General features: G+C 41.0%; 1 protein-coding gene across 3 annotated transcripts in view; it reads left to right on the top strand.

Annotated features, from left to right (window-relative positions):
• The window catches only part of PDE4A (phosphodiesterase 4A), a 301,715-nt gene that overhangs the window by 196,311 nt on the left and 85,993 nt on the right, over nucleotides 1–19,411 (top strand). Inside the window, exon 1 of one of the 3 annotated variants that reach the window (XM_072399607.1) lies at nucleotides 14,082–15,356. The exons of the other annotated variants lie outside the window; for them this stretch is intronic. Within the exon in view, the coding sequence (XP_072255708.1) occupies nucleotides 15,091–15,356 (266 nt within the window). The 5' untranslated portion in view covers nucleotides 14,082–15,090. Of the gene's footprint in view, nucleotides 1–14,081; nucleotides 15,357–19,411 lie in introns of those variants that run through there. 3 annotated transcript variants of the gene reach the window in all.

Here is a 19,411-nt window from a genome sequence, read left to right as displayed (position 1 = left end):
GAGTATCTATACCCCGATAATGATCACACCGCACCGTATAATAATACCGAGTATTTATACCCCGATAATGATCACACCGCACCGTATAATGATACTGAGTATCTATACCCCGATAATGATCACACTGCACTGTATAATGATATTGAGTATCTATACCCCGATAATGATCACATCGAATAACGATACCATGTACACCTAGCCATATTTGTGTGTGTAGATATTTTTTTATTACCAAGTAAAAAAATGCAAAATCATTCCGAACAGATTGCTGATCATGAGAGATGATATCAATGTGTTCATTCACAATGTGTTTTTTGAGGAGAGGATCTGCTCCAACGTCTGTGTGAAATCTTCAGCATCACAAGGCTCATGTTATCAGAACAGGGCAGGATGTTTAGGAGCGGCAATGAGGAAAACAGTTTCTATTTTTGAACGACGCACATTAACATTTTTTACGAGTTGCTCCGAATTTTATGATCTTTTGTATCTTGTTCTTTTGGTGGAATCTTTGTCTGATCAAGTGAAAAATGTTCCCATCCTTGACCAGCCTTATTTGGTGATTGTCTGGGAGGAATTGAGCACTCTGGTATTTGGAAGAGCTCTTCTCAGGATGTTCTTTGGGCTGTTTTGTGTTATCTTGGTGGCTGCTGAAACAAACCAGACCTGATTCTAGCCCAGCAGACAAGTAAACCTTAAACTGTGTAAGAACACTAGATTTTCATTGTCAGAGATGAATGTTTGTGATTCTGTCAGGTGAAAATCTATTGCCTATATATTGGCCTCCTGACACCATGCTAGGTCATTCATTGTCTGTCAGCTATCTGCACATTGTAATCCCCCTTCCCTCTCCACAGAGCCAAACAAGCTGTACAGCACTCGTTCATTCTACTGTCACTGGAAATGCTCAAATAAATAATTTATTGCACATCTGTACATAGTATTACTTTGTAAGGTGGAAAGAAATTATTTTACACTAACACTAAAATTAGCTTTACAACAATAGTAAAGTGACTACACCAAGCACAACTAGCAAACATTAAAGATGAACTCCAGGCAAACAGTTACATACAGATACAACATTTATTCAGGCGTTTTCTTGCAGGGATTTCAATTTTTTTTATCCATTCCTGGCCACACTTTAGGAATACAGCCTTAGCTCAGACAGTAAAGGAACAGCAGTAGGATGCCGAGCTCATTCCTCTTCTTGCTCTCTCCTCCTATCAGTTCCTTGTGATAACATGTGCAGGGACCACATCTGATTGGCTGCCCTTCCCTCTAACGGTCCGAATTGTGCTGTACAGAGAATTGTAATTTGTTATTACCTAAAGGCTCACATACATTCAAGTACTTGCACTGGTTTCATTAATAAAAAATAAACGTATTGATTTACTAATGAATAAAGAGCTGCATTATTTTGTATCTGAGTAATGTGCTTGGAGCCAAACTAATCACTTGAATTTATTATGAACTTTAATGAAAGTGAAATTTCAAAAGTCATTTTCATTATTCTTACATTTGAAGCTTTTATACAAATGATACCCAGTGGTTCTGCTTTTTTTCACACAGTTCCTGTTATGAAGTAACAATTGCCTCCCTGTTATGTTCTTGTATTGTCATCCTTTCACAGGCTTTTGATTTCTAGCAACGATTAGATTACAAATGCATAGTCCATTGTTGTCACCATCAGTAAACCCATCCTGAAAAATGTCATGAAGCCATCACTGAAGTACATGTAGACAGAAGGTGGTTGCAGAGGTTGGAGGAGGTCATCAGCAATATGAGCTCCAAAGGATGAACAAAGTATAAAAAAACACTATAAAAGGGTGTTCATCCTCCAAACATGAAAGCACCTACAATGGGCACGTAAGCATCAGAACTAGATCAGTGAACCATAAAAGAAGGTGGCCTGGTTCGAAAAATAACATTTCCTTTTAGTTTGTGTTGATGGCCATGGGTCATTTAGAGATGGCCACAAGATGCAAGCCAGTGGCATCAAAGAATTACCAGGAGAGCCTTTAGGTCACAAATACTACAACATCCAAAAAACATTTTTACAGGTCTTGTAAAGTCCATGACTCAATGGGTCAGTTCTACCATAATTTGGCACCAAAAAGGGGAACCTACACAATATTAGGCTACGTACACACATCACATGATTCCCATCTGATACTTGCTTCAGGGCTGATATCGGACGAGAATCTGGTGTATGTAAAGGGCTTGTCGTTCATGAATCCCTCCTGGCGGATAGAAGTGGAGGGAGAGAGCGCAGCTCACTCGTTCTTGCCCTTTTCACTTCACAGCGCTCGTTCATGCATGGTTCAGTAAAAGATCCATTCCAACGACAATTATTGAACGTGTGTACGCAGCCTTAAGCTACGTACACACTTCCAATTATTATCGTCGGAAAACGAACGACGAACGTTCCTGCACGATATATACGAACGATCGTATAGCACCGATCCTGTACATAGAGGTAACGACACGATCGTTCGTAGATATTGTACACACAATAGATACGATCGTTTAAGCGATAGAGGAACTATGTGCACGACAGGAAAGTGAACGGACGTTCGTTCATCACGCATGCTCTGAACATGGACGATCAATGAACAACCGTACACACGAACGATGTTCAACGATCGTCGCCCAATCCGATCCGCCGGTCCGGTCGTTCGTTTCCAACAATTTTCCTCGTTCGTCGGCGTCGTTGGTTACTTTTTTACGAACGATTTTTTGCCCAATCGATCGTTCGTCGTTCGATTGGAACGATAAAAATTGGAAGTGTGTACGCACCTTTAGTTTGTGAGCCATAAGGACTTTGTGCTAATATACACAATATTAGGCTACGTACACACATCACATGATTCCCATCTGATAATTGCTCCAGGGCTGATATCGGACGAGAATCTGGTGTATGTAAAGGGCTCGTCATTCATGAATCCCTCCTGGCGGATAGAATTGGAGGGAGAGAGTGCAGCTCACTCATTCTTGCCCTTTTCACTTCACAGCGCTCGTTCATGCATGGTTCAGTAAAAGATCCATTCCAACAAATTATTGAACGTGTGTATGCAGCCTTGGTTTGTGAGCCATGAGGATGTTGTGCTGAGTAATATGTTGCCTCTATATAAATACATATTAATAATAATATTTGGCAGGTGGTTTGGCAATGCAGTCCTTCTGTGTCCTCTGATATTGAAAACACATAAATGGATGCAATAGTGAGGCTCCCTAGTGATGGCTATACCGGGCTATATCTCGTTACGTGAACCTCCCAGCTTTTGTGATTTTCACACAGTGAGCTTCCCAGTGTTATAATATGATAGGTCGGCTTAATGAAATGTTGGCAATCTTTCCATAATTTATTTACCTCTATACAGTATCAGCCCCTTACGAGTGTTTACTGTAAAGTCTTCCTAACTTGAGGTGACCTTCCCCACCTGCCAGCTTTATTACCAGAAGATACAATTAGTTTCCCCTCTCCAGCAAAGTAATTAGACCTTTCACATCCCACGTCTCACCATACGAGGATTACAGGACTCACACTACTAATAAATTCTAATTAACAGGAAGGATGTGTCATGGGGTAATCAACCACCCAATGATGACCCTGTCACACAGTTTTCTAATAGAAATTTATTGTCAATGGCTAGAAATAGGGATGTACATTTTCATCTGCTGAAAAAAGATTGCTTTGAAAGTCATTTTAACTAAGTCATAACTTGCAAGTCAGTGGGAGATGTTCTGAATGATAGAAATTACAGCACAATGTAGATGATAGAAAGCTGAATATGATGTTCGGGATGAGTTGTGTAGTATGTTTAGCAGTTTTTCATATTGGATTGATTCAATGCCAGGAGCCTTTAAGAGGGGATTTACATTAGAGCATTGCATTTAGCATTGGTTGGCACTCATTGTGAAAGTGTGTGCATTGTGCAGTGCATTGGGTTTACTTTTGTGATAGGCAACTTGAACCATTGGTGGGGATAAAGTTTTCTTCAGAAATTACTCATTACTAACAAGCAATGGTGTAGATATTGTGCATCTCTCAGGAAGTTTCTCTTTATTTATACTTTTGTTGTAATACACATTCCCTGGCACTCCACTAAAGCATTGTGCTGTACATAAATCATTTAGGACCCATTTACACTTTTGCGTTGGGCATTGTTGCCCATTCTAGTTCCAAAGCAAGAACAAGATAATTTGCCTTAAATCCTATGACTACCTGATATATTATAATAAATAGATTAAATAGACTCCAGATTTTGTGTGCTGAGTCAGAAGAAGCTGTAGGTGGGTGGTGGCCCCTGTATTGTGACCACCAAAAAACTGCTGGGTGGCCACCTTGTGAAAGCCTGAAAGGAGACAATTTTCCATTTTCTTTATTTTTTACAAACTCTTTTTAATGGCAGTAAACAGCTGGCAGAGGAGTGGGCTTTCCAGTAGGTCCTTCTCAATTTTCGTCAGCCAACAGAATTATTTGTAATGGTCCAAGGCTTACATCTAGACTTTGTATGGGTTTACTCTGAAGTCATTGAGGAATTTGTTGGTGATCTGCCATGTTGGATTACTAATGGCTGTCCACTAATGACCACAATTGTTATACTAATATAAAGCAATGCAGTGTTGCTCCACTTGATTGTCCTCCTCCCTCCTTGGAACAGGCTGCAGGGGAATGAATTGAGCAGTCTACTTCTACAGCCATCATTCCTAAATTGTAACCTGAAATAATAAAGAACAATCAATCTGAGTTTCCAGCAGAAATCTCAAGTGTGTATCAAGTATAATATTTCTGTCTGACTTTGTTCTATAGTGATTAAATCCGGGTATCCTGTGCATTGTAAAGCATTTTGTGATGTCTGAAATTTAATATAGTGCGGTATAACAAAATAACAAGTAGCCTCATGGTTTTTATGTTTTTTTTTTCATATTTCTATAGATTTGCTAAATAAATAGAAACCCTTAGTACACATGCCCAGTATATCCTCATGTCTCTGCCCACGCTTGTCACATGGCTCAGATTCTGAGCATTACGTTTTGGAACGTTCAGTTCACATAAGATGTCACTTGAAGTAATATCAGCACTGTGATACTGATTTATTGTATTATTACTCTTCTAATAATACTAGGTTTCTAAAATGACAAGAAATTTCAAGCATTCTTATCGCCTACACACAGCTGAGTCAGCCATTCTGTGGGGTTAGCCAATATTTATGGTTATAAATGGCTATATTTACTAGTAAGTGTTAACAATACATAGGCATGAATCATGCTGCACCCTGTTCCTCAATGATATTTGTGACAAGTTTCTAATACTAGATTGGTGCAATAAATATATTTACCCATGTACCTGGATAGTCAGATTTTCATGTAACTTTGTGAAAACCTCAAACATTTTAGTATAAGCATATTTAAAAAAACAGCATATGAATAGTTCACCTTTGAGATGACAAAACTATGAAAAAGGTTGAGGAATATATCCAACCTTATTTCCATAAAGACAGAACCATCTTAACTTGTATCATCCAGTAACATCCACTACCTGGACTGGGGTATCTGCTTAAGGATTACCTAGCCATGTAAATCATGGTGCCGTTGCAGTTCTTAGCAGGTTTTACAAATGTCTGAAACGGATCATATCCTGCTTCCTCTTACCTTATGGTTTGCTACAAAGCTGCAATGCTGGTCCACTTTTTCCTCTGTCTGTACCAATACCTTTGGACCAACTGTTTCTTGTATTTTATAATAGGTCTGCTCCTTGCCAAAGCCTTCACTGTCATCTTTGGCATGGTGGATCTTTTCTCTAAGGTGAATTTTTTTGTCCTCTAATGGGAATATTCCAAGGTCCAGGCTTGGCAAACATCTTCTTGCAGGTAGTGTGTCAGTTTTAATGGTCTTCCTTTCAACATAATCTCCAATTTAAGAGTTCAAATCACCCCCAGTGGGACTATTCTTAAGTCCGACCTTGGCAAAAAGCTTCTTCAAGGTAGTGTTCCAGCTTCATGGTCTTCCTTCCAACATAATATCCAATTTAAGAGTTCAAATCACCCCCAGTGGGATTATCCTTAAATCCGGTCTTGGCAAAAGTCTTCTTCAAGGTAGTGTTCCAGCTTCATGGTCTTTCTTCCAACATAATCTCCAATTTAGGAGTACAAATCACCCCCAGTGGGACTATCCTTAAGTCCAGCCTTGGAAAACGTCTTCTTGAAGGTAGTGTTCCAGCTTTGTGGTCTTCCTTCCAACATAATCTCCAAATGTGAAGTTCAAATCACCTCTAATGAGACTATCCTTAAGTCCGGTCTTGGCAAAAGTCTTCTTCAAGGTAGTGTTCCAGCTTCATGGTCTTCCTTCCAACATAATCTCCAATTTAGGAGTACAAATCACCCCCAGTGGGACTATCCTTAAGTCCAGCCTTGGAAAACGTCTTCTTGAAGGTAGTGTTCCAGCTTTGTGGTCTTCCTTCCAACATAATCTCCAAATGTGAAGTTCAAATCACCTCTAATGAGACTATCCTTAAGTCCGGTCTTGGCAAAAGTCTTCTTCAAGGTAGTGTTCCAGCTTCATGGTCTTCCTTCCAACTTAATCTCCAACTTAAGAGTTCAAATCCCTTCTAATGGGACTATCCTTAGGTCCAGCCTTGGCAAAAGTCTTCCTCAAGGTAGTCTTCTTCTTCTGGCTTCATAGTCTTCCTTCCAAAATAATATCCAGTGTTAAAACCAGAAATTTTTTTAAGTCGGATGGGAAGAAGTTTTAGGCGGGTGACAGCCTCTGCATTGTGACCTAAATCTTCCATAACCACCCAAAAATAGCCAGCTGGTCGCTGAAAAGTGCCAGGTGGTGCACCAAGCTAAAAGGGGCAGGGGAAAGCACTGATCTCCAACCGGGGAGTTTAGATAGCCTCACACTTTTTGTGAAACGGAATCCTTCAAGTTTCAGTTAAACTTCTCCCTATACTATAGGTTTGCAAGTTGTTGGTTTGTTTCAGTAATAAAGAGAAGTGCAGGCAGTGCATCTGACCCGTAACTGATGCAGAACTATTCTTGTGGGTAAGCCCTAACATATACTATACTTCTCTACAATGCTTACAGATACAGAGATGAATTAGTTTGTTTTAAAGGTGTTTTGCCGGTTCAGAATATATGAATACATTAGTGTGCATGATCTGGATACCGATTCACAATAAAGAACTAGGAAATCTGGAAATGTTTATAACAAAGATGAATTGCTTGTAATAAAATTGTATTTCTAGTAGAATAATAACTTTTTAAATTCTTGTGAATTCTTGTTGTGTACTGTTTTCTGCTCTATTCTGCTGTCTGTTCTGAATTATAGTACCCCCTCTATTTGGAGGCCGTTCAGTTCGCACCAACTTCTGTAAGTGATTTACTTATGCAATTCAATTGTGATTTTTTTGAAAACCTTTTTAATTATGCGCTTGCGTCTTGTGAAATGGAAAATTCTATTGTCTCAAACAGCTTTACTTTGCCCTAAAGTAAACCATTCAGTACATATAAGATGGTTCTCTTGGGAATATGCTCTTTACTTTTCTCACACCAACCAAAAATATTTTTTTCTCATAATTACCAGCAAGTGAGTGTCAGTACACATAATTATTAGGCCATTAATAAACTATCACTATTTAGTGCCATTGAAGGGAGGTGCATCTTTGTGCCAACAATATGACAGAAAAGAGCGTGAGAGGAGAGAGATACTGGGGAAAACGTCATTCAGCACAGCGGAACATGAAAAATAAGAAAAAAGTAGAAGTAGAAGAAAGGTAAAGGGAAGTGAAAAGGTGTGAAGGAAAGAGCAAATATGGGGTAAAGAAAGTAAAAGAAAGCAGGATGGATAAATACAGGTAAAGGTGAGGGATAAGGTAAAGGGAGGAGTACAGGGAAAGGAAAGGATAGAGAGGAGGAGTCCAGGAAAAGAGAGGGATAAAGAAAAGGAGTGCAGGGAAATGGAAGGATATAGAGGAGGAGTGCAGGGAAATGGAAGGATATAGAGGAGGAGTGCATGGGAAAGGGAAGGATAGAGAGGAGGAGTGCAGGGAAAGGGAAGGATAGAGAGGAGGAGTGCAGGGAAAGGGAAGGATAGAGAGGAGGAGTGCAGGGAAAGGGAAGGATAGAGAGGAGGAGTACAGGGAAAGGGAAGGATAGAGAGGAGGAGTGCAAAGGGAAGGATAGAGAGGAGGAGTGCAGGGAAAGGGAAGGATAGAGAGGAGGAGTACAGGGAAAGGGAAGGATAGAGAGGAGGAGTGCAGGGAAATGGAAGGATTTAGAGGAGGAGTGCAGGGAAAGGGAAAATAGAGAGAATGAGAACATGGAAAGGAACAGATAAAATGGAAGTGTACAGGGAAAGGGAAGGTTAGAGGAGAGGAGTGCAGGGAACGGGACAGATAAAGAGGAAGAGTACAGGGAAAGGGAATGATAAAGAGGTGGAGTACAGGGAAACAGGAGAGACAAGGCTGAGTATTGTGAGAGGTAAGGGAAGAATTTAGCTGAACTCTGCCCTTCTTCGCAGTATTTCACAATTGGTACAGTCTTCTCTTCTGCACTGAAGTTGGTTTCACTGCAAGCTAAGCTTTTCACAGTGTGCGTTACAAGCCACAACATGTGGCCGGAGGATGTTTGGCATCATCTAGCCTTTTCTTCAAGTGGCCTGTCTCTGGTCCATCCCTTCCAATAAACCGATTTAGGTCTTTCAATTATGGAAGCTAAGCATCATTGTGTAAAATGGAAATGCAAACACCAACTCTTCTAGACTGAGATCCATCCAACAAGATATATTGATATGCTAAGTCCAACACTTCTATGGGCCTCCCGCAATCTATTTTCTGCTTCCATTTCCTAGATAATTACAACTACACAGTGATGTTATCATTAGGTGTAAACTTTGGAGCATATGGAGCACAGGAAAACAAGAGAAGGGAAGACGAAGTTGGAGTACAGCTAATGAAGTAAACTAAGAAGGTGGAGTAAAGGAAGCGGGAAGGTAAAGGGAAGAAAAAAGAGAAAGGGGCTCATTGAACCCATGTGTGATTGATAACAACTGTAACTCATTTTCCAACCCACATTCAACAATGCTGTGACAACCACACCTGTACAATGGCCACTTTTTGGGTAGAATCTGCCAGCTGCTTTGTGTTTTTTAAAAACTCAAAAAACCCAGAAGCCAATAGGAACAATTCTTTATATTCAAATCTTTGGTAAATATGACCTATCTTCAGTTGTGGGAGATTTCTTGTGGTCTGTTTTTTTGTTCATTCCATGCTGGATCACTAAATGGCAGACCACTAAGGACCAACGTTTACAATTGTACTTCCTGCTTGTCCTCTCCTCCTCATGAAATAGAACAGCAATAACCAGGCAGCCTGTCTGTACAGGGATTGTAGCTACAAGTGCCATCCAAAAGGATTACTAATGAATGTTTTGAGTGACAATTATTGGGTGTCATTTGGAGGCAATGATTTATTTCCTTTATTCTCACAACTTAAACCTATTACATTGCATGTCTCGCAGAGTCTTCTTCATTAGTTCTTCTTTCATTTCCTGATTTCATAGTTTGCTAAGCATAATTTCTCATTGCGTTCTGAGATAAAATATATTTACCTCCAAATTTGAGGAACAGGGGGAAATTGAGTCTCTTTCAACAAACAGACAACAAAGAAACAAACAGTCTCAACAAGAGTGACTCTCCCCTACTACAAGATGACACAGACAAGAGGGGCTATGGGATATGGGGTTAGTTACTCCCACCACGGCTTACAGATAAATAGCTTTGCAACATGAAGTTGGTCCCTCCCAACACAGGGTAACGGAAGAGCAGCTTTGTAATATAGGGTCTTTCCCTTACACCACAGGGTGATACAGACAGGTGAAGTTTTGTGACCATCCCTCCCACCCAGGGCTGCCATCAGGGGCCCTGAACGGAAGAACTTGACTTTTGCAATGCTGGAAGTTTTAAGCTGGAGGGGGTCCTGGAAGTCTACCTGGTATGGGGCCTTGAAATTTCTGATGGTACCACCAGGTGACACAGACAGAAGAAAGGAATTTTGTGCTGTGGAACCATCAGAGGTCCACTAGGGGCAGCCCTAAAATGCCCCATTTTTCTGTAAATGCAGGAAATGTCTTTCTATTTTCCAGGGGAAACCAAATCAATCAGTGGGATGTGGTTTTTTAGATGTTCCTCGTGAACACTTTTTAAGGTAGGATCTTGGGTTCATATCCTAGTACAGCAGCACAGAGAATGGAGGGGGCACAGCATTGGAAGCATTGTACCCCTACATGTCACAGATCCAAAGGTTCAGTTCTCCCTGATTGCTTAGTGTCTTTTCTGGTATGTGCCTTCTGCAGTCATCTCTTTTATCAGATCTGTTTTTATTCATTCACTTTATGAAGAAGTTCTAACGAAACCCTTCACTGACCACTTCCTTTCTGGTTCAAACCTGACAATGTTTTTTTTTTTCTAGATGGCTCCTATTTACTGTAAGCCTGCAGTATAAACCCCAGTCCCTTTATTTATGGACAGAATCCAAGGGATAATAATTTTAATTAATTGAACATGTAAAAGTCTTTAGTAATTTTACTGTAGTTGACTTTAAAGAAAAGAAAACCTAAGGTCTCATGAGGAGCTTCTACAGAATCCTTGAAATACAACCAATTAACCCTTTTTTTAACAGCAACATGGTTAAACAAGGCAGACATAGAGATTTGTATAGTGTGCCATGTGTGCATGGGAGCCCCACTCCCTTCAGCCAACAGAGGTCCTCACAGGGGGCCCAAGTCAGTTCTGCACAGGAACCCACTTTTGGCTACGTTCATCACTGGTGGCCTATGTGCACGAAAGTACCAGCTTCAGAATAAGCTTGTCTCTGCCTTACCTCTTTGCAGGAACAAAGCAAGCAGCAATATTTTCACATTAAGGGGGGCTATTTCAAGACCTTGGTCCCCAAATTTAGTTTGCATGGTAGAGACCCCCGGGTTCCACTTTCATGGCAATAATCATTAGGGTACTGTCAATTTTTGTACTATGGTGCCCCAAATATATACTTCCTCGTTCACAAAATTTCAAGACTGCGTTTAGACTGATGGTGAGGTTGTGGTGAGGTTACCCCTTCTTCATGCCATAGAACCCTGCCCAGGGGGCGATGCTCAGTGGTGGGGCGCCTGTTACACACAGCTGACCACTTACCCTCCGTGACCCTCAATTTCTCTGAAACAGGGATGTTGGCAACTGGAAATGTGGAAGCCTGTAGGAAATGTCTTTTGTCCCCCCGCAATAAAATTTTGTACTTATATCATGCTACCCTATCACACATAGCTATCCTTTACTCTCTATGAACCCCAATTACTCTGTAAGAAAAGTGAAATGTAACTGCAAGTGGGGGATTCTTGTGGCTAACCCCCCTAAAATTTCATTACTACAGCGCCATCACATGATTCAAAAACTATAACTATACCATACCATACCATACTACCCTGTCACACATAGCTGCCCAATTACCCTGATTTATCAGGAACGGGGAGATGTAGTAGTAAGAACATGTACCCCTTGGCTATCTGTTGCATGAATTGAATTTCTGTTGGAGTATTGATTGCAGAGATTTTGGGGTACAAAGAAGGTTAGCGGCCCCCTAAAACTGACGGGACACATTGTATGGTGTGGTTTCTGCTCTTTGGTATAGGAACGGTGAGCGGAGAGCAATATATGACCGGCCAACATTGTATTATAGCTTTAGTTTTGTATCTTTCATTAACAAAATGTTGCATTGTTAAAATGAGCATCAAATGGTGAGCGCAGCAAATTCTCAATTTGTCATTCCCTTGATTTGGTGCATGTACGTTATGGTAACTACAAACATTTCAATTTAATTTCATTTTAGATTAAAACTATTCTAGTTTGAAACATACTTACTTATACAAATATATACTTTTATGTTTGTTTGCATTGTGACTTGCAAGTTTTATCCCAATCTTAACAGCGGCGCCCAGATAAAAAAAAAGTTGGGCACCACTGCTCTAGCCAAATGAACTTTATTTATCATCCACTGACGTACAACACATGACCAATCTAAATCATGAAACGTCACATTTCTTTTTCAGTCTTCCTTTGAATCATCCTATGCATGTGTTAGGGATGTTTCCACATACAACGTTCTCAGATTAGACACACACAAGCTTTCATGATGACAAAATATGACCTAAGGTTTCTACCTTACCAGATTCCCATGGTCAATATACAACATTGGATATCGTTGCTCATTCATTGGTCAGTACACACATATCAGTGTTTCCAGACATTTGACCAAGCCTGGAAAATTGAGACTTTTATGAAATTACAAAGAACCTGGGAATGATAGCGGGGTCACAAACAGACCGACGAAGTTTTGAAGTATAAAGTTTTGAAGTTGCCCGGAACTTCCACCTTCTCCAGGGCCCATATTGACAGAAAGGCAAGGATGCAGAGATCAGGGATGCTGCGCATTTGGGGTCCCAACTTCATATTTGCCTGGAGCCCCATTTGGTCTAATGCTTTGTACACAGGTTAGATGATTGTCTCTTAAAATGAATAGTTGTGCTCATCTAGGGCACAAATCTAACATGTGTACAAAGGTTCCCTGACATTGTTCATCATCCCTCCCTGACATATCTGATTTAACCACAGTGAGAACTGATGTGTTAAGCAAAATGGGTAGGAGTAGAACCCCTGTCAGTTTTTGTATTGCTATCTGATGATCAGCAAACATTTTTGTGGTATTTGGAGCTAGAGAATGGCTACCGTGCCTTTCAGGGGGATCACTAGAAGCCAGCCATGTTTAGGAAAGTCTCTTTCCTCATATTTATTATTATCCTAAATATCAAAAGTTCTGATGAAGCTGAATGACAGGCAAAAAATAAACACACAGATAAAAGACATATATGGGTGCTTTATTACCTGCAAATGGTTTCCATTTTTGTCCATCCAGTCTTCAACTCACAGCTTGGCTTGTGATCTTTCTCTGCTTTAGCAAAAACTCCTAGCTTATGATTGGACAGAAAAAGAGCAGTAAAGGCCTGAATAGGGCATCTGATTGTCCCTACCCCTCCCTCTCCCATTCTAAGCATTGCTATACATGGGATATCAAGAAGCTTAGGTTGTAGTTACATTTTAATATCTATACTGCAACTTTTTTCAGCTTGGAATATTTACCTGCCGTTGCAATTAAAGGATTAACAAATAGCAAATGTTTTTCACATCAGAATAGCAAGGAGTTAATACAAACCCCATGCTCACGGTTTGTTTCTTTGCTAGGTGTTCCATTTTCCCAATCCCATCTACCAATGGCAACTTATTACCTTTTGAAATCTCTGGCTATCTTGCCGACGCGTTGATCCACCATCTTCAATCATTTCTGATTCCCTAACCTGGAAGTTGTATCACATCAAGTTTTTGTTTCACGTCCTGCATGCTTATTCTGGGTTAGGGATTTAGAAAGTAGCCAGGGGATAAACATGACAGCCAAATAGGTTGCATTCTTCTAAGGTCACCAGCATCTATCAGCTTTCAGTACAGGTTTCCCTGAGGGTGACATTTATTCTTTGTTCTTTCGCAGCTTTTTGTCACAACACATTTTCATGCTTGCCATTTCACACCTTTTGATAATATGTTATAAAATCCTGGGGCAGAGAAACAGCAAATAGATATAAGAAAGGCAAAAAAGAACACTGGATTATAAGTAACAACCTAGAAATGTTAACACCTCTTTTATTGTATATAATCACATGTCTAGCTCAAGTGACAAAACCGCAGGTGACTCCTAATCAGATCTTTGAAGAGGCAGTGTAGAATCACTTGGATATTGGCTCTGGTAGAAGACAGAACACAATGCTGACAAGGCGGCCTTCTCTCTGAATATCTTTTGATCTGCCCTCCTCTCCTCTATTTTCTCCTCCCTCTCTCCTTTTCTTGCTTATCTGCTTTTCTCCTTCTTCTGCTTTCTGACAAACGGAAACAGCAGCGTGGTCAAACCGAAGAGAACTCAGCAAGCAGCCTAAAAGTTGTCGCCTTCTTTCAGGATTATGAACACAGGAGGGACGGATTTAAAGGTTCCCATTGATCACAGATCAAACTTTTGCTCCAAAGACTTCTCATTGAGCAATCAGGATCTGCATCTTGCTTCCTTGCCATAGTCACCTGTTGGGTCTTGTCTACAGAGCCTTCAAGATTTAACCCGCCACAAATGACTATGGTAACTGCTGGAGTATGAAGAATAACATATAAAGCATTATCTCGGATCTGCACGTTGCTCCCTTGCCATAGTTCCCTGTGGTCCATAAGAACACAGAACTTTAAGGCAACCCACCAGAGATGTCTCTAGGAACTGCAGGAATTTGAGGAATAATATATATGTTATCTCAGGAATTATTTGATATATTCATCTCCCATTTATGATCACATTTGCTCCACAAACTTCTTGTTGAGGGTACACTTTTGGAATCTACACCTTGCCCCACTTGCCATAGTCACCTGTAGCGTCTCGTCTACAAGAGTCTTCAACACTTACCCCACCACAGATGTCTCCAGGAGCTGCAGTAATATAAGAAATATATGAGAAATAATGAACAAACTGTTTGCACGGGAGTGATTCATCTTCTACTGACCACACATTTGTTTCAAAGAATTCTTATTGAGAATACAGATTAAGGATCTGCACTTTGATTCCTTGCCATAGTCACCTGTTGGTTCCTATCTATAAGAACGCAAAGTCTTAAACCCACCACAGATGTCTCCAGGAGCCGCAGGAATATAAGCAATAATATATATTGTTATCTCGTGAGATTTTTGAATTGCTCATCTCCCACTTCACATCACGCATCCTTCCTCGCAATTTTCCTGTGTTATTTATTTCCCAGGTTGCCTTGGGGGGAGGAATAGATCCTCAACGATAAGAGCAGGCAGGAGCCAGTCCTGTTAGAACCAAATCCACACTCTAGATTTTTCAACTTTTCAAAGGATCTTCAGTTCGGCTGCTGGATCTGATCTCCTAAAGATCTTCCAGCTCGGCTCTGGTGAATATATTTGTACTTTTATAGGTTTTGTTTTACTTTGGTGATGGAGAACTCGGAGCTCCAGTCTATCTCCAGCCAGAAAAATGGGATTTTACCCGCCATCCCAGAACAAACTTCTAAGACAGGAACACATGAGGACGACGCTTTCCTCCCGCCGTTGACTGAGCCGGCTGTGTCACGGACAAAAATGCAGGACCGGTGCCCTAAGTCGCCTGTCTTTTTTCCATGTTCTTCTCCGACGTATCTGAAGAAACTGCGGATAAACAGAAGCATTCGGGAATTCCGCAAACACCGAAGTCTGCAGTTCTGGTGAGGACGATGTGTAGGATGTTTATTCATTCTTATCTCTTACTGTGTATATATTTTTTTACTCCACCTAAAGGTTTTGTAAGTTATGGGTGGATAGTGGGAAAATGTGTTGCCATTTGGCTTTGTGTTCAGGAACTCCACTGGCAATATCACCTGGTGGATTGAATTCTGTAAATTACAACTAAATGTAAAGTCTAATGGTGAGATTTTGTGGCTTGGATGTACATAGGACATGTGTTTTCAGCCATGTTAGGCTCAGACTGTCTTTATTATGTTTAGCCTGAAGACACTGTTTGTGAATCAGTGAACTCAGGACATCTCTGGGTTGCTCAAGGTGCAGGGTGAGATCTCACTGATGTTAACCCCTGGTGCAGCCAGGTATACACACTGATTGTGGTGCACTCCATTCATTACTTATCAAGCTTTTACAGATTCATCTGAAGGGTTATTTACTAGCTATTCTAGCTTCACCACCCCTTTACCACTTGTGAAAAGTCAGAGCAGTGTTTACATCTATTGGTGTCTAGCATACAGAAACATTTTTAATGTATTCATTCTACCATTTGAAGTAGAGCCCTGTCTAAAGCTTTTATTCGAAACCATGAAGCATCGTTTGATCCTTCTAGGTCTGATTTAATATCTGTGACCTTGGTGAGGAGATCACTTTTCATCCCTGGTCCTGCCATTGCAACCAAAACCATCTGAACGGTCTGGTTGTCTTCTTCGGAATGCATGCTCCATATATGACCATGAAGAATCCATTGGAGGGTTGGTGACTCCAGCATGATGAGTTTATAGACTTTTAGTAGTATCGCTCATCATGGAAGTGAGCTTGGGGGGAGCAGTAATGTCCCATAGGACAATGATTAGTTCCCCGCCTATCTAGAAATTAATTACAGGCATTAGGTGGAGTTCCACTTTAAAGAAAATATAAGTAGGTTCTATTTCAGACTTGAATATCAGATGGAAGTCCTGTGCTGATTGTTGTTCTTGCTTTCAGCATATCCTTCCTTTTCCAGCTTTATAAGAATATTGCTTTTGGTTGTGGGGATACCCACCCTGCTGGTGCAGTGCTTTGGTGCTGGCTGTTGTTGTCTGGTGCCTTGTTCGCTCCCGACCAGACTTTGGAGGCTGCACATGGAGGATCCTGTAGGTGCCAAGGAGTCAACCAGATCGGGGACCCCCCAGTTGTAGGATTGGGCAATGATAATTCTGGCCTTCAATTCTAAGGGTTCATTTACATGGGTTTGAATGATAAAAAAATGAAAAGATTTGTTCCAACAGCAATTGCAGGTTTGTCCAGGGCCTCCCCCCATGTTCTTATATGCTTCTTTGCACTGCATTCCTTATCATACATGAGACTCAAAAAAGATCCCTTTGTAATTGTACAAGTTTGCATAAATAATTTCCTGATAAGTCAAGATTAACATCAACAGTGTAGTGCAGATAAGAGCGGTGCAATCCCCATCTCTACTCCCCCAGCGCTCATTCCCTCTGACTGTACAATGTAAGCTGGGAGGAGGCAGCTAGGGGCTGAGTTGTGTGAAACATTTGTATGCAGTATATAAGCCAAGATTGTAGGAAGGTTGAGTCCACAGAATAGACTTCCAAGCTGACACAGATTTGAATCGTTTTTTGGAACAGGATGGATGGAAGCAAAGATAGTGGCAGTTTTCTTGGGAAAGCAGAAGATGAAGGGAGCTAGTTAGGGAGCTTGGTATGTCAGTGAGAAAGGGAATAATGCATTTCTGAGATGTTTTACAGGGCATGCAAATTTTTTTTTTAGAAGGCGAGCTGCCCGTTACTATCCACTAAGTAAATAAATAAATAAGTAAATACTTCCTTCTGCCAGGGATGTCACCGCGACGTCTGGGCCACTCAATGAACGACGTTACACACACATGTGCAAAAATGCAACATATCCTGTCTTTTTTTTTAGTGCATACCAACACAGTGCATTAGTCTGAACTGAGGACCCATTGCCTTGTTCTTGCATAAAAGTGTGGGGAAAGGGTTAAATGTGTGGTTGTTTAGCCTTGAGGAGGTTTTACTATTTAGTGACAACTGCGGCAGCCTTAGAATTGTCACTCTGTGCCAAGAACCTCACCCTGAAAACTGCACCCTGACTCCTGGCACTGAAAACTCCCTTCCCATCCCCTTCATCTGAATACACATGTAATAGTTGTACAGGGCCCTAATTATACCCACCCGGTTGTCTGTATTGGTTCTGGTTGGGAAATAGAAATACTTGATGAGATGAGCAGGGATAAAAGAATGGTTGTTCTTCCATTCATAAAAAAACAACAGCACAGTTGGAATTAGGAGCCTCTATGGTGGCCTGTGTTCCCTGCTTTTATTCCATGCTGGTGCCATGGCTGCAAAACTTTCTATTTTCCAGGGTTCCTCCAGAGGTTGCTCGGGGTTCATTGAGCAATGAGCATTTTTTTACCTCTCAGGTCAGTTTACCTGACACCAATGATCTCTCCAGCTCTTTTAGCTAGGTGCATTACCTGACACTTTTCAATAATCACCTGGCAGTTTTTAGGTGGTTAGTGAAAAGTTGGGTGACAATACTGGGACCACCACCCACCTACAGCTTCTTTTTACCCAGCTTTAAAAAATTCTGGGTAAAATACTGGACAACAATGATCATTTTGGCTATCTGTAATGGTGACTTTCTTCCCAATAGCCAGCAATGTAGGAGGCATTCTTCCTACTGATCACCACAATATTATGTTGTGAGCTGTAAATAGTAATTATAGGAGGGGTTCCCTGAAGAGCTGAAAGTTATGTCAAGTGTTCCTCCATGTTAAAAAGGTTGAGAAAGCCTGTTCTAGAATGTGCTATGCCTGTGACCCTCACTATGCACCATGGTTCCTGCCCCCTTACCGCACATCATTAGTATTTTTTAGATCTGACTGGTACACTTTAAGGAATTCCATCATGCTGACCCTCTGGCAGCCCCCATTACTCCTATTCCCAGACATGCACATAGCGCTACTTTCATGATCCAATCCATCGGCTGTTTCACAGACCGAGCAGGTTAACAGTGTTGTTACTGATTGGCAAATTCCAATTTTTTGTAAAAGGTCAGTAGCTTGGTGCCTGTGGCTGCTGATATATGTGGGGTCACTGGCAGTCTTGGGCATCTTTGACAACTTACCTTCACCTTCTCTTTAATAAATGAAATACAAAACGTTGATACCCAGTGAAGAAATAACTGGGTCTCCAAAGACATGGTGGCAGAGTTTTTGTTCTAAGTATCTCTTTTGACTTGGTATCAGCTTCTTATATTCCTTGGTGCAGCAGGGCTTCAACTAGGGAAGGGAGAAGCAATAGTTGGAGATGCAGTAGTTTAATGGTAAAAGAAACATCGTAATTGGAGGAAAACTCAAAGTGACAGATGAGCTTATCAGTCTACTGCTTCTCCTTTCGCTGTTCAATTAGAGCATAAGGGAGGAACAAGACCTGTAAGTTTTACTTAACTGCAGAGGAGAAAAATAAATCTCCAGGTCTATTAGAGCTTCTATAGCTGTGTAAATCTCAGGGTGGGATGGACAGAAATAAAACTGTCAGATAAAATATCTCCAATGTGTGTATATTATGTGTAAATTCAATTCCAAGCTCATTAATTTTTATATCAGCCTTCTACCCTCTATGATAAGGATTGGCCAGTCTTGTCCCTCTCCCCTCTATGTATTATACATACCCTCTGTGATATGGATGGGCCAGCCTTGTCCCTCTCCCCTCTATGTATTATATATATCGGGCAGCACGGTGGCTCAGGGGTTAGCACTCTGGCCTTTGCAGCGCTAGGTCCCAGGTTCGATCCCCAGCCACTCCATTATCTGCATGGAGTTTGCAGGTTCTCCCCATGTCTGCGTGGGTTTCCTCCGGGTACTCCGGTTTCCTCCCACATCCCAAAAAAACATGCAGTTAGGTTCATTGGCTTCTCCCTAACAATTGACCTTAGACTACATTAATCACATATGACTATGGTAGGGACATTAGATTGTGAGCTCCTTTGAGGGACAGTTAGTGACACGACTATGGAC

This window comes from Pyxicephalus adspersus, chromosome 2, assembly GCF_032062135.1.
Source record: "Pyxicephalus adspersus chromosome 2, UCB_Pads_2.0, whole genome shotgun sequence".
NCBI classification, from domain to species: Eukaryota; Metazoa; Chordata; class Amphibia; order Anura; family Pyxicephalidae; genus Pyxicephalus; species Pyxicephalus adspersus.
Note: the sequence above shows the minus strand (reverse complement) of the source record. Positions and strands in the feature narration are given on the sequence as shown.